Genomic DNA, 15,452 nt, shown 5'->3' with positions numbered 1-15,452 from the left:
AACTTTGTTCAGAAATTCATCTGGTTTGTAATGGGTTAAGTGGAAAAATCCATTTCTCGTGTAATAACCAATTTCTTCTTGCCTCACTGAATTTAGCAGCCTTTGGGGGTGGGGGGGTAGGTGAGAACAAAAAGGAGTAGGGTCTTATATCTTTACACCGCTAAGCTATCCTTCAAAGATACTTGGTTTCCTATCCAAAAATCTCTGCCGTTTTTGGATTTGGTCCAATGGTCCTGAGGATACAAAGACAAAAATGAAACCTTTCCTTCCCCCAAGGAGCTTACCTTCCATGGAGGAAGACATCATATACACAAATCAGTGCAGTACTGCTTTTAAGCTTTGCTCTAATTTCTTGTAGTCCTGTGGGATATCAGACATGACTATATGACTTCCCTATTAAATCATCTGTAGTACTTTTCTTTACCTTCTGGGACAAAATCTTTTATTATCCTTGTCAACCTACCTCCAAAGTTGTCTTTCCATTACTATATTACTATATTCCATTACTATACCTCACCCTCCTCCTCAGACTCTGAAATCTAATCAAGCTTGTCTTCTCTGTTGCTTACATAAAATCCTCCATCTCCTATCCCTGTGTTTGCACTGGCTGGTCCACATTCCTCCAGTATATTTCCTTCTTATCTATAACTCCTAAGTTCTGTCCTTCCTTTAAGAGAAAGGTGAATCGCCATTCCATTCTTCTGTATCAAAATTTTCCTTATTATTCCAATGGCTAATTAGTGCCTTCCCTTCCATGGTACATTTTAATTATTTAGTATACATACATACATACATACATACATACATATATATATACTAGTACTTTAATGTAAAGCACTTTGCAAAACTTAAAATGTTATATAAATATCAGTTTTTACTGTTCTAATAACTAAACAAATGAATAAATTCCTAACCTATAATGTGTGTTAAAAGGAATTTTAACAGTGTTAGTGTAGCATTTGAAACAGGAATTATATTAGCAAGTAAGGAAATAGGGACCATATGTGGAAAAATAAAGGAATATTTATTTCCTTAGGTATAGATTATAATATTCCTTTATTTCATTAGTAAATTTCCTAATATGCTTATAGGAAAGGATATATTTTCCAAATGAAGAATAATTTGTTTAGATGACCATGTGTAATCCAATTATTATTTTCTGTTCTTTCTGTACCACTTTGATTTATTTTATTCTTTCTCCTCAGGATACATATAGTAGGTAGTGAATTCTTGGCTTTACTGGCCTCTCTTTTTCTTTTTCTTTGTATTCCCCCTGTTTAGCACAGTATTTGACACATAATAAATACTTAACAAATGCGTTTTAATTGATTGATTGATTAGTATCACCCAACTACATGCCTTTTTTTGTAAAGTTAATAACAATAGTGCACCTAAAATCTGTTTCATTGGTGGGAGAATTTTTGCCAATATAGATTATATCCATTGAGTTCTCTGAGCGTGGAAGGTTAAGTAACTTACCCATAGTTGTGGCAATACTACTTTATTCTACCAAAGATAAAAAAAGAAAGGAATAAAATACCCATCTTCTTGACTCTGAGCCCAGTGCTTTTTACTTTCCTTTTGCTGCCTCAAAATTTGTTGGTACTAAAAATATAAAGGCTTTGAGCTTTATAAGAGCAGTTAAAAATACACACATAGAATAATCTTCTAGGGTAGGCCATATTAGTTAGTACTATTCACATTTTACATGGAAGGGAACTAAAGGTGAGGGGGATTTAATTAAAGATTTAATTATATAATCAGAATTATAAAATACTGAAGTCAGACTGACCTCTTTTACCTTTTGGACCAGTGCTCTTTCCATTATATCACATACCCTGTATTATTTATGGATAAATATAACTCAGTGAGAAGGAATAGAAAAGAAAATCTAAGAAAAGTTACTGCTTTAGTACTGATGATTTATCATATTTAGGAATATATAAATCTTACATATTTGTGGTATTTATATATCCTTTAATGTTCATTGAAGAACCAACCTTGAACTCTTTAACGTTAAAAATTACTAGTCACTTATATAGCTTTTGAAGGCTTCCCATACTTTGTGGATAGATTATTGATGCCATTCTTTTGAAAAGTTCTGTGTGAAGCATCAAGTATGACTTATCATTACTCTAGCATAGCTATATGCATTTGGCAGTTGGAGAATCAAAATTTCTCCATGTTCTCATACATATAATTTTAGCATCTTCTGCATTTCATTTAATTGGTCAAACTGTTTTCTGAAACTATCCTAATTTGAAAAATTCCGAAAAATTATAATTTTAAAGTATAATAAATTCTAAAAATTGAAAATAATAATTTGTTTTATTTTTATTTTTTCCAGGTGTATGGTTGCTGATGAAGTAAGTGTGGTTTCTTTGTTTTGTTTCAGAGTTTTATGTCAATAATTGCAAATTTTATTTAAGAACTAATTTAAAAATTTATTTAAGAACTAATGAATTATAATGTATATTTTTTAGACTGTTTCATAGAATATTATTGTACAATATGATTGAAATTGGAGTTGTAAGAGAAAATTTTGATACTATCATTTCCCCTCTTGAGAAATTACATATGGCAACCTATATATGGTCTCATATCAGAACCCAGGTACAAATCTTAGCTCTCCTATTTGCTATTTGTGTGACCCTAGACCTTGGTTTCTTTGTCTCTAAAATCAAGAAGTTGTGCTAGATAAAATCTAAAGTGTTTTACAGCTTTCCAAATCAAGCAGGGCTTTATTTGTGAAATTGTTTGTGAAATTGTTTCTTTTTTAATATTTTGATAGTTGTACTTTAACATAATTGATTTTCTCTGGAATCCATTAATTTCATTGTATAAATTTAAAAACATTGTTCTAAAAAAGGATCCACATAGGCGGTCCTAGAATGCAGAAGGGGTTCATTATACAAAAGAAGGATTAAGAATCTTTCTTACATTGAATCTGTTTCTTCTATTTTGCTCCAAAATTATGTTACCTAATCTTTTGTAGTCCATCAACATTTTTGTATAGTGTCACAGTATTTCAAAGCCAAAAGTAAAGAAATATTTAATTTTAAAAAGATACGTAATTTTAAAAGAAGACTAGAATAAATTACATGAAAAGAAGTCTTTCCTATATATTAACGTATTTCTTAGAAGTTGAACTCTGAACTTTACTTGAAAGGTCATTCTAAATTGTTTCTTATATCTAATATATAATGAACTGCCATAAAAAATGTCACCTTTTTTTTTTTTTTTACCATAGCCACTCTATCTGATGATGTAGATATTTTTACAATCCATAAACAGCTTTCTAAATTGATATGACACCTCTTTTTAAATGGATTTTGAAAGTAAAAATGGAATTTGCAGAGCTTATTATGAGAAGTTATTATCCTTTTTTACATGTCTCATAGAAGTGTAAATTCGTTATTTTCTAATTCTAGAATGGATTCTAAATTTTACTGAGAAACCTGATTGATGCTTTTGATTATTCCATCAAGAACAATAGTGATACTTCGCGCTTAAATATTTCAAAATACATTGGAAATAAAGACTAGAAACTGTTTATGAATATGTAGAACCTGTGTCACAAATAGATTTATTATCATAGATTCATCTATATGTCTCAATATTTGTTTGCTTGTTTTTTCTCAACTGTTACTATGTCTTCAGGATCTCTGCTATTTAATAATGATTAGATGCATTTTACAAACTAAATAAATAAATATGTCAACAAGGATGTAAGGGTCTATTATGTGCCAGTCATGGTGCCAGTCTTTGGAGATACAGAGAATGGCTTAAAATGGTCCTTATTCTCAAGAAACTCAATCAAATAGGGGGGAAAAAAACCTTATAAACAAGATACATTCAGATAAGATTGGAGAAGATCAGCAAAGGCATGGTATTGGTTTTAATAGAAGTTTGGAAAAGGTGGCACAATGGCTACAGTGCTGTAGCTGAAGTCAGGAATAACCGAGTTAAAATCTGGCTTCATATAGTTTCTAGCTGTGTGGCCTCTGGCAAGTCATTTAACTTCTTCCAGCCTAAGTTTCCTCATCTATAAAAAGTACCTACTTGTCAAGGTTATTGTGAGTATAAAATTAGATGATATTCGTAAAGACCCTCCCAAATCTTAAAATTATACATAAATGCTATTGTTATGATGTTATCTATGATTATAATATCATTCAAAGGCTTTTAGTTTTTCATTCATGTTATGGTTTTTTTAATCTTTCTGCAGTATCAATTGGTGTTGAAAATCTTGCTAGTTACCCTTTCTCCTCCAGGGTTTTTCATGACATTACTTTTTACTGATTTCTTATTCTAACTGCCTAGTCCTCAATGTTCTTTCCTGATTATTTTCCTTGCTTCAACTCCTTTGCATGCATGTACTCCAAGGCTTCTTCTTAGCACTCTTCTTTCTCTAATTGGTTACACAACCACAAACTCTCTCTTTCTCTGTCTGTTCTCCATTTCATCCAATCCCACATCCCAGACATTACAGGATTACATGTAAGTATCTCAAATTCAGCTTGTCCAAAACAGATCTCCTTATCTTCCTCTTTTTACCTATTGCCACCTCCAATGCTAATTGTTCATATTTGATTGATGGGTTCAAATAATAACTTTTTTTTTTTTTGTCATTTAAATCTATAAGTCTCTTCCCACTGCAGCCCATCAAAGTGATCAAATTCAGCTATCAAAGTTGTCTTCCAAAAGCATAGATCTGACCATATTCGTATTCGTAAACTCCACTGCTTCCCTATCACTTCAAGATCAAATATAAAATCTTCTCTTTGGCATTTAAAGCCTTTTTATAACTCTCTCTTCCACATATTAACAGTCTTTTTACACCTTACTTACTCCTATGTATTCTCTTTAGTTCAGTGTCACTGGTTTCCTTTCTATTCCTCTCACAAGACGTTCTTTTTTCTTGATTCAGTATTTCACTGGCTGACCCCCATACATGATTGTTCTTTCTCCTTATCACCACCTTCTCAATTCCCGAGCTTCATTTTAAATCCCAGCTCAAATCTTACCTATTAGAAGCCTTTGTTTTTATTGTCATTTCTGATTCTTTGTGAGCCCATTTGGGGTTTTCTTGGCAAAGATACTGTTTGTACAAAGATAAAGTTTGCCATTTTCTTCTTCAATTTATTTTACAGATGAGGAACTGAGGCTGAGAGGGTAAAGTGATTTGCCCAAGGTCATAGAACTAGGAAGTTTGAGGCCAAATTTAAATCAGGAAGATGAATGTCATTATTCCAGGCCCCATACTCTATTAAGTCTGCCAGCTAGCTGTCAAGACATAACTGAAGGGAAAGTATAGAAATGAAATGACTGCATGGTAGTTATATGGAACCTCTTTTGTCCTTTGTTTTCTTTCTAAAAATTAAGGTCTTTGCCCTTTCTGGTATACAGTTTATCCTTTTATTTTAGTCATTTTATTCAGCCTTTATATATATCATTGTAAAAGTTACAAATCTTACCTCACTTTATACTCACAATAATACTGGGAAATACATGCTGTTATTATGACCCCTATTTTGCAGATGAGGAAGCAGAGATAGAGAGGCTATGTAATTTGCCAGGGTCATACAACTAAGTACTATCTGAAATTAGCTTGAAATTCAATTCTTTCTTATTCTAGGTTCCCTGCTTAAACTGCTGTGCTAACTAGCTGTTTCATTTTCCTTAAATCACAGCCGGAAAAAACAGCTTATATATTTGAAACTCATTTTCCAAAAAATTACAAAAGAAGGATATGTTTTGATATAATGAATTTGTGACTCATTAAACTGCTAAGAGGATTACTAAAGTATTTCTACAGCTATCTTATTGAACCTGTTTTAGACAGTTTGAATACTTTGAAAATTCTGCAATTCAGGTTGTCTACTTTAATCTTTTTTATTAGCTTTTAGAACCAAAGTTTCTCTTTTACCAGTATTGCCCCACCTTTTTCCAGCATTATCTTTTAGTAATTCATTCGTTCTTGCTAAGCTTGTAACCCACCTACTGTACTATATATAAGACATTCAATACTTTTAAATTTCCATTATAGGATTAGTTTTGATTAACTTAATTCTTCTGATTGTCTAATGAAATTGAAAGACAGTTCTGGTTTCAGGTATAGTATTGTACTTCAAACAACCAGACCTGAACTCTTATTATAAAATTAATTCTAGCAATCCTAGTTTGAATAATTTTAATTGCTTCCATTCTATTTTTCTCTTAGATATGCATAATTAAGTGTTGTTTTACAGGCAACACTGTGAATGTAAAAAAGCTATTGTGAATTTATATTTCTTATATATAATAAATTCAAATGCTCCAATCAATACTTAACCATGGTGGGCAGCTAAGTGGCGCAGTGGATAGAGCACCAGCCCTGAATTCAGGAGGACCAGAGTTCAAACCTGGTCTCAGACACTTAACACTTCCTAGCTGTGTGACCCTGGGCAAGTCACTTAACCCCAGCAGGGGGGGATACTTAACCACGTCATTCTTCCTTTTCCATTTTTTATAACAATTCTTATCAAATGATGCTTTGCTTAATTTACTCATCTATTCTTCTAGTCTTTAAGTAATTGAGGAAAAATCATTACTAAATATTTTGCCTGTTTCTTAGTGATTGGGATTAAAAAACTTTAAATTTTTATTTTAGGAATTTTTATATTGAATTAATATCATTAAATTTATTGGTAAGATTTTATCATGAGATTATAGATTTAGAACTTGAAGATTCTTTAAAGGCCAGAGTCTAGTCTGTTCATTTTTCAGATGAGGTAAAAGTTTTTATTCAGGGTCACAGAGTAAGAAATGCTTGAGGCAAGGTTTGGACCCAAATCATCTTGGCTCCAAACCTTTTCCAAAAATTAAACAAACTTTATTCTGAACTAAAAAGATTCTGTGTACTAGATCATTTTAGTAATCTATATTCAGCATTTTATAGCAAAATCATATAATTACCCTTGTTTTAAAATATTTATATACTTTTCTTTAATATACTCTCTGTTACCACTACTTTGAGATTCCTCTTCTCTGGCCTCCCTAGTTTCCTTAAGAAAATTCCATTCTTCAAATCTCTATTGACTTCAAGTTAAATCCAGTTTATTTCTATAATTTTATTCTCTTGAAAGTAGTGACTTGATGTTTATGATGGCATCCTCCATTGCCTGCCCTTGTTCCCATCTTCAGATCTTTAAAGTCTATGTTCATCATTGAATTCTCTTCAGATCAAAAAGTCTTCTAAGAAAGCTTCTTTTTCTTACTCATAATAATTCTTTTTCATAATTGACATTTATTTAAAGCTTTAAAGTTTACAAATATTTTTTACGTAGTTTAACATGTATTAAGGTCTAGGGATATAAAAACAGGTAAAAACATGGATCCCTGCCCTTAAAAAATTAACATTCTCATGAAATAGACAACATGTAAATAATTCCATAGCACTTACAGAGAGGAGGACCAAGAAAGGCACAAAATGTAATTCAAACTGATTCTTTCCCCAAAAGACTCTAAAAAGCCATTAGTCAGAAGTAAGGATATAAAATATTTCCAACATGAGACTGACCAACACAAATATGAAGATGTAGTGTGAGAAGCAATATTGCTGGATTTCAGAGTGTGTGGAGGGAAATAAGTTATAGAAAAACTGGAAAAGTAAGTATTGGCCAAGTTGTGAAGGGCCTTAAATTCCAAACAGGGTTTTATATTTGTTTCTGATGGTAATAATGAGCCATTGGAGTAAATTGAGTAGGTGGTGATATAGTTGAATTTATGCTTTTGAAATATTGCTTTGGCAGCTGAATGGATGATAGATTGGAGTGAGGAAAGGCTTGATGCAGAGAGACCAATCAGAATGCTGGTGAGATAGTCCAGGCATGAATTGTAGGATATATATTAGAGTTGTAGGTTGGTGAGTGGAAGAAGGGAGAGAGGGAGGGAGGGAAGGGGAGAGAGAGAGACAGAGAGAGAGAGAGAAGCAGAGACAGAGATCTTGTTAAGGTAGAAACTACAAGACTTGACAACAGACTAGGTATATGGGGAAGGGACTATGAGTATTAATGCAGAGTCAAGGATGACTGGTTAATTTGTTCATAAGATTATGAACATGGTATACTGGAAAGATAAGAAAGTTGGAAAGGGGAAAGGTTGAATTTTAGTTTAGACATACTTAATAGAGATACTTATAGGACATCTGATTCAAAATATCTAAAAAATAGTTGGTGATGAGAGACTTGAACAGGATATGAAGATCTAGGAATCACTTATTTAAAAGTAATAGTTGAATCAATGGAAGTTTATGATATCATTAAGGGAGATAGAAGAAAAGGAAGTGAGAATGACATGAAAAAAGGTCCAGCAAAGGAGACTAAGGAGTTCTCAGACATAAAGAGAAAACCAAAAGAGAAAATTGTTGCAGAAAACTAGAGAGGAGTATCCAGGAATAGAGAATATTTAACAGTGTCAGAAGCTGCAAAGAGGCCATGAATAATGAAGTTTTAATAGACCTTTAGATATGAAATTAAGAATTTATTATTAACTTCTGAGGATTTTTAATAGTATTTTTTCCTAATTACATGGAAAGACAAATTTTAACATTCATTTAAAATTTTTAGTTCTAAATTTTCTCCTTCCCTCATTTCCCTCTCCCCCAAGAGAATAAACAGTTTGATTTAGGTTATATATTTGCAATTATATAAAACATTTCCATATTAGTCATGTTGTAAAAGAAGAAACAACAAAAGAAAAACACAAAGTGAAAATCTTATGCTTCAATCTGCATTCTGACTCCCATCAATTCCTTCTCTGGATGTGAATAGCATTTTTCATCCTGAGATCTTTGCAATTAACTTAGATCATTGTATTTCTGGGAATAGCTAATTCATTCATAGTTGATCATTGTACAATGTTACTGTTACTGTGTTCTGGTTCTGGTCACTTCACTTTGCAGTTCATATAAGTCTTTCCAGGTTTTTCAGAAATCTGCCTTCTCATCACTTCTTATACCCATTACATGCTTATACCACAATTTGTTCAGCCATTCCTCAATTGATAGGCAACCCCCCAATTTATCATTGGTAACTTTGGAGAGAGTAGTTTCAGTTAAGTGATGAAGTTGAAAGCCAGATTGCTTACCACTTAATAGTATTTTATTTTTCTATTTACAAGTAAAAATAGTTTTCAACATTCATTTTTATAAGATTTTTAAATTCCAAATTTTTCCCCTCCTTTTTTTTCCTCCCCTTCCCCAAGACAGTAAGCACTCTGATACTGATTATACATGTACAGTCATTTAAATATATTTCCATATTAGTTTTGTTTTGAAAGGAAAGTTAAAAAAAAAAAAAAAAAAAAAACAAGAAAAAAATGAAAATAATATGCTTTGATTAGCATTCAGTCCCCATAATTCTCTCTTGGGATGCAAGTAGCATTTTCTATTCCAGGTCTATCGGAATTGTCTTGGTCACTGTATTGCTGTGAAGAACCAAGTCTATCATAATGAATGATCACATGATATCGCAGTTACTGTTTACAATGTTGTCCTAGTTGGGCTCAATTCATGCAGTATCAATTCATGAAATATTTCCATGCTTTTCTGAAATCAGCCTGCTTATCATTTCTTATAGAATAGTGTTACTCCAGTACATTCATATACCACAACTTATTCAGCCATTCCCCAATTGATGGCCATCACCTCAATTTTCAATTCTTTGCCACCACAAAAAGAACTACTATAAACATTTTATTATCTTTTTTTTGTCATCTTGGCCAAACTGATAGATGTGAGCTTTTACTTCAGAGTGTTTTAATTTATATTTCTGTAATCAATGGAAATTTAGAGCGTTTTTTTTCATATAACTATAGTTGGGATTAATTTCTTTATTTGAAAATTGTCTGTTTATATCCCTTGACCACTTATCAATTGGGGAATGATGTATTCTCATAAATTTGACTCAGTGCTCATTATATTTTGGAAATGAGGTCTTTATCAGAAACATTAGCTATAAAAATATAAAACAGTGGCTCATTTTCCCAGCTTTCTGCTTCTCTTTTAACCTTGGCTGCATTGATTTTGTTTGTGCAAAACCTTTTTAATTTAATGTAATCAAAATTATCCATTTTGCCATTTCATAATGTTTTCTATTTCTTGTTTACTCATAAATTTCTCCCTCTTCCAAAGATCTGACAGATAAACTATCCTTTGTTTTCCTAAATTGCTTATGGTATCACCTTTTATGTCGCCTATGCCTAGTTACTGCCATATTGTTTCCTAGTTTTCCTCAGAAATTTTTGTCAGAGAGTTTTTATCCAGAAGCTCTGTTGCCTCTGGTTTAATCAAACAGTACATTCCTGTAGTCGTTGTCTGTTGTATCTTGTGTACCTAACCTATTCCATTGTATTTTCCTAAAATTGCTGTATTCTCTTTGCTAATATTTTATTTAAAATTTTTGCATCATTAGGGAAATTGGTCTACAGTTTTCTTTTCTTTTGGCTCTTCTTGATTTAGATATCAGCACCATATCTGTGGTCATAAAAGGAATTTTGCAGAGCTCCCTCTTCATCTATTTTTTCCCCAAATACTGTTACAATTCACTTGTAAATCCATCTGACCCTGGAGTTTTTTTTAAGGGAGTTTGTTGACGGTTTGTTCAGGTTTTTTTCCTAAAACACAGTTAGTTATTTTATTTCCTCTTTCTGTTTATTTGGGCAGTTTATATTTTTGTAAATAACTTAACTATTTCAGTTAGATTGTGAAGTTTATTGGCATACAGTTGAACAAAATAGCTCCTAATAAATGCTTTAATTTCTTCTTCTTTGTTGTTAAATTCACCTTTTTCATTTTTCATCTTAGTAATTTTGTTTTCTTCTTTTCTTTTTTCTAATCAAATTAACCAAATATTTATCTGGGTTATTTTTTTTTGTTTTGTTTTGTTTTTCCCATAAAATGAACAAAATTAGTTTTGTTTTACTAGTTCAATAGTTTTTTTATTTTCAATTTTATTAATCTCTTTGATTTTCAGAATTTCTGATTAGGTATTTAATTGGTGGTGTTCATTTGTTCTTTTTTAACTTTTTTTTAGTTGCAGGCCTAATTCATTGTTCTTTTCTTGTTCTATATTATTCATATAAGTATTTAGAGGTATAAAATTTCACCTAAGAACTGCTTTGGCTGAATATCATAAATTTTGATATGTTGTCTCATTACTGTTATTCTCTTGGATAAAATTATTGATTGTTTCTGTGTTTTGTTGTTTGACCTACTCATTCTTTAAGATTAGATTATTTATTTTCCAATTAATTTGTAGAATGTTTTTTCTTAGCTTTTTATTACCTCTAATTTTTATTGCCTTCATGATTTGAAAAGGATGCATTTAATATTTCTCCCTTTCTACATTTGATTGAGGTGTTTTTTTTGCCCTAATAGATGGTCATTTGTTTGAGTAAGTACCATGTACTACTGAAATAAGGTACATTTCTTACTATTCCCATTCAGTTTTCTCCAGAGGTCTATCATATTTAACTTTTTAAAAATTCTATTCACCTATTTCTTATTTTGTAGTTATATTTATCTAATTCTGTGACAAGGATGTTGACTTCCCTCACTAGTATACTTTTGCTATTTCTTCCTGTATCTCACTTAAATTCTTCTCTGAGAATTTGGTTGCTACACTTAGTAGTTAGAACTAAGTGCTACTTAGTAACACACATGTTAAATATTGATATTACTTCATTATCTGTGATACCCTTTAGGATTGCAGAGGTTTTAAAAGTAAATGAGGAGAGAAAATGAAGGCACCAAAATATAGATAACTTTCTCAAGGAGTCAATGTTAGAAAGGAAGAAGAGATATAATAGGTTAAGTAGAAGAGTGATTGGATCAAATGAGAAGTTTTTAATGTATTGGGGAGGCATGAATATATTTGTAGGCAGCAGAAAAAATATCAGTAAATTGAGAAAGATTGGAGACTAATGAGAATGGTGATGTTAGTATAGGAAGTCTTATGGGAGTATGGGATTAGGGGTGCTTATTGAGTAATTTGACTTGCCAAGGAAACTACCCTTCCATGGGACAAAAGAGTAATAGAGGAAATGGGAGGGAAAAATCTTGTATGATATAAAGAAGGGTGAAGAGGTAGCACTGAGTAAATGGCCTCAAAATTTTTTCATGTATTATATGTTAAGAGCTATTATTATCCCCTTTTTATAGAAAGATAAAAGCCTCATGGTGGCAAAGGGAGTTTTTGTTACTTGTTCAGAATCACATGGAGTTAGAGGTGGGATCCTAATACAAGTCTTACTGATTCTGTTGTAACAATGTCTCCTATGCCAAGCCATTGATCTTTGTCCTCAGAATTTCATTCTTAAGCGTTTTCTATCCATCCCATGTAGACTGAATTACCTCATTTAATTTTAGTTTGAGTCATTATATTTTCTGTCTATGAACCCTTAAAAATCTGATAATCTAAAATCCAGATTACATGTCAGTTTATTCTTACTTGTTGTGTCCTGCTTTCTAGAGCCCCCAAGTTGGGATGATAAAACATGCCATGTTTTCTAGAAGGCCCATGCTGGGGTGATTAAAATCTTGTGTCCTGCTTTCTAGAACCCCCAAGTTGGGGTTACAAAGTGTAGCATGCTTTCTAGAGCCCCCATGTAATATTCTTTTGTTGGGATTTCCTTGGGGTTTCTGGAGCAGCTTTAGTTTGTGTTTAGTAATCACCCCAAATGCAGCCAGGTATTAAAGTCCAAAATTTTTATTGTTTCCTTCAAAGTCTTGTCTCCTTCACTTAGGGCTCAGCTAGTTTTCCTGGAGGTCTATCTCTCTCCTTGGTTCCAAGAACTTCTCCCGCCTGCCTTCTCTGGCAATCTCCTTGATTGAATCATGGTTGAGGCTTCTAGCTTATATATGCTCTCTTAAAGGTGTGAATCTTTTAGAATTATAGTAAGTACTAAGTACATTAATGAACTAGAGAACTGTTAAGCACCATGCTAAACAATCCTTGTCTCTATCAATTCCACTGACTTAGCACCTTACATAACATCTCCCGCTTTCTTTTGTTTTTAGAATATAGGTGGTTATGATCTCCCTTTCTCAAGGAGGTGAGAATCCCAAAAAAGAGGTGATCATACCTTCCCTGACTGTTCAAAAAAGGGGTGAAAACACCATAAAAGGAGGCGATCACACCCTCCCTGACATCTCAGGGAGGGAGATGAAAACACCAAAGGAAATGAGAAATTAAATCAGATTATTGGGTTTCTGAAGGGTTTCACTCTTAAACAGGTATACTTAAATCCATCAATATAGGAGATATTATATATAATTACATAAGCGCATAGTAACATAACAGGCTACTAGTGATATGACAAATAACATGAATCAACATGAGGAATTATACATGTCCATAAGTCCTAGAAATAGTCCAAAAGGAATCTATTGTCCATTAGTTCATGTGCCAGGAATCCAATAATTCTAGCAAGTTTTGAATTCCTACAATAATCTCATTCTGTGTTAGGGAATCCAGTGATTCCTGAAGATTTTGTTCTTAGGTTTTCTCCTTTTTTTCAAGGTTTTTCTCTTTTTCTGTCTCTCTCTCCAGGTGTTCGTTGTCACCCATCTGTTTCCTTCTCCATCTGTAGGAATACAAGCAAACCCTTTCTCCTAAGCAGTTAATCTATCTAATTCCTTTCTATTTACCATTTTCTAGATTTCTCTTCATTACCTGGCAATTATATTGGAGCTGCTTACACTGGACACTGCCCTTCTATTGGGTTAAAAAAGCCTGTATTCTTCCCAATTGTAATCCCTTTCTGCTATTTGATTGCTTTTTTGGCTGATAGATCATGTAATCCCTTTCTGCCATGTTATTGCTTTTTGGCTGATAGATTACATCAGAGTCCTGACTTTCTAAAGATTCTCTGGGTGTAAAGTCAACTGCCATCATGCCCCACCTATCTTTTGTATGATATTTCTTCTCATTTCCTTGGGTCAATCTACATTCTGAGGCCCAGTGGAAGCCCTTGTGGCATTTTGGACATAAGGTTTTAGGTCTTCTCTCATCCTGTCTTCTCAGTCTATCTCTATACCTACATTAAGCTTACAGATGTCTTATTTTTCCACACTGAAAACATCGACAAGTCTTTCTAGAAGTCCCTTGCCAAGAGGGACTCTGTCTTCCCATGTTCATCATATTCTGAGCATAATAAGCATTTGTGCCCACTGTGGCATAGCATCTTATGATCTCCTCTAAAGGAGCATCTTTCTGTAGTCCCCATATAATTTTTCTGCAAACATCATTGGCATTTTCCTTAGCCATGTCTGATCATTATTTCTGTAGCTGCATTTTCTCCAGTGGTTCTTATGACAGCTGTTTGCAAACGTCCCATAAAATCCGCAAAGGGTTCATTGGGACCTTGCTCTATTTCTGGGAAGGCTTCCCCTCAATCTTTCCCTGGAAGGGTACCCCAAGCTTTTATAGCAACAGTAGCAATTTGTTCATACGCTCCTATGGGGTAATTAATCTGTCCTGAATTCTCTATACTGACCTTTATCTGCTAGTTGGTCAAAAGTGATTTGTATATTAACTCTAGTTTGCTTATTGCATTGGACTTGAATCCTACATAATTCATGCTACTCAGAAAGCCACAACAAGTTTTATCCAGGTTCTAAATATGTCCTTGTTATGGATTTCTAATCACTGGGGGTTAAAATTTCATAAGCCAAATTATCTAGTAACATCTTAAATTAAGACAATGGAGCCCCATAAAGAGTGCAACCCTTTTTCAAATACTTAATTTTTTCCAGATCAAAAGGAGTATATCTTCTCCTTTATTGACCTGAAGAGTCAAGTTCTTCAATTACAGGGTATGTATTTATTAAATCAGATATATCCTATCCTTCATTTTTTGCCTTAACCAATGCTTTTTGTAATCTTCTCATAGGCTGTTTCATAGGTGGTGCTGATTGTGTTACTGCCTCTCCCCCTCCTCCTCCCTCTACCCATGAAGGGTTAATTGAGGGAATTACTGGTCAGGGCATGGGAAATCTTCCTGCTGTGAAGTGCCACATTCAGAATTGTACTTAACTCCATTCTTATCTGATTCCTCATCCTTTTTACCTAGTTTATTTGGAACCTCCCCCTCCTGCTCTTTCTTCTTTTTTCTTATTCTTCCACTTATATAATTTCTTAAAGCCAGTTGTATTAAATTTTATGTATAAAGTATATCTTTGGGAATTGAGTCAGGTCCATTTTCATTGTAGAATTGACATAGTTGCTCTCCTACTAATTTCCACTCCTCTAGATCCAATTATTTTTCCGTAGAGAACCAAGGAGATGTGTACTGTACACTTTCTAAAAGTTCAGTGATCTGCTTCCTAATTATAATCAAACCTTGGTTTTTCATAAGTCTGACAATGTTCTCTACACATGTTCCTTGAATTGGAAAAGGCTGTTTTTTAA

General features: G+C 32.9%; 1 protein-coding gene across 6 annotated transcripts in view; it reads left to right on the top strand.

Moving 5' to 3' along the window:
• The window catches only part of ZRANB3 (zinc finger RANBP2-type containing 3), a 200,804-nt gene that overhangs the window by 60,926 nt on the left and 124,426 nt on the right, over positions 1-15,452 (top strand). For 5 of the 6 annotated variants that reach the window (XM_074301902.1, XM_074301903.1, XM_074301901.1 and 2 more), the window contains exon 3: positions 2,348-2,366. In XM_074301902.1, the coding sequence (XP_074158003.1) occupies positions 2,348-2,366 (19 nt within the window). Of the gene's footprint in view, positions 1-2,347; positions 2,367-14,838; positions 14,858-15,452 lie in introns of those variants that run through there. The other variant, XM_074301900.1, reaches the window with a different exon arrangement.

The sequence above is a fragment of the Sminthopsis crassicaudata genome, chromosome 3 (assembly GCF_048593235.1).
Source record: "Sminthopsis crassicaudata isolate SCR6 chromosome 3, ASM4859323v1, whole genome shotgun sequence".
Lineage (NCBI taxonomy): Eukaryota > Metazoa > Chordata > Mammalia > Dasyuromorphia > Dasyuridae > Sminthopsis > Sminthopsis crassicaudata.
The sequence above is the reverse complement of the archived record's forward strand: the minus strand, read 5'-3'. Positions and strand labels throughout refer to the sequence as shown.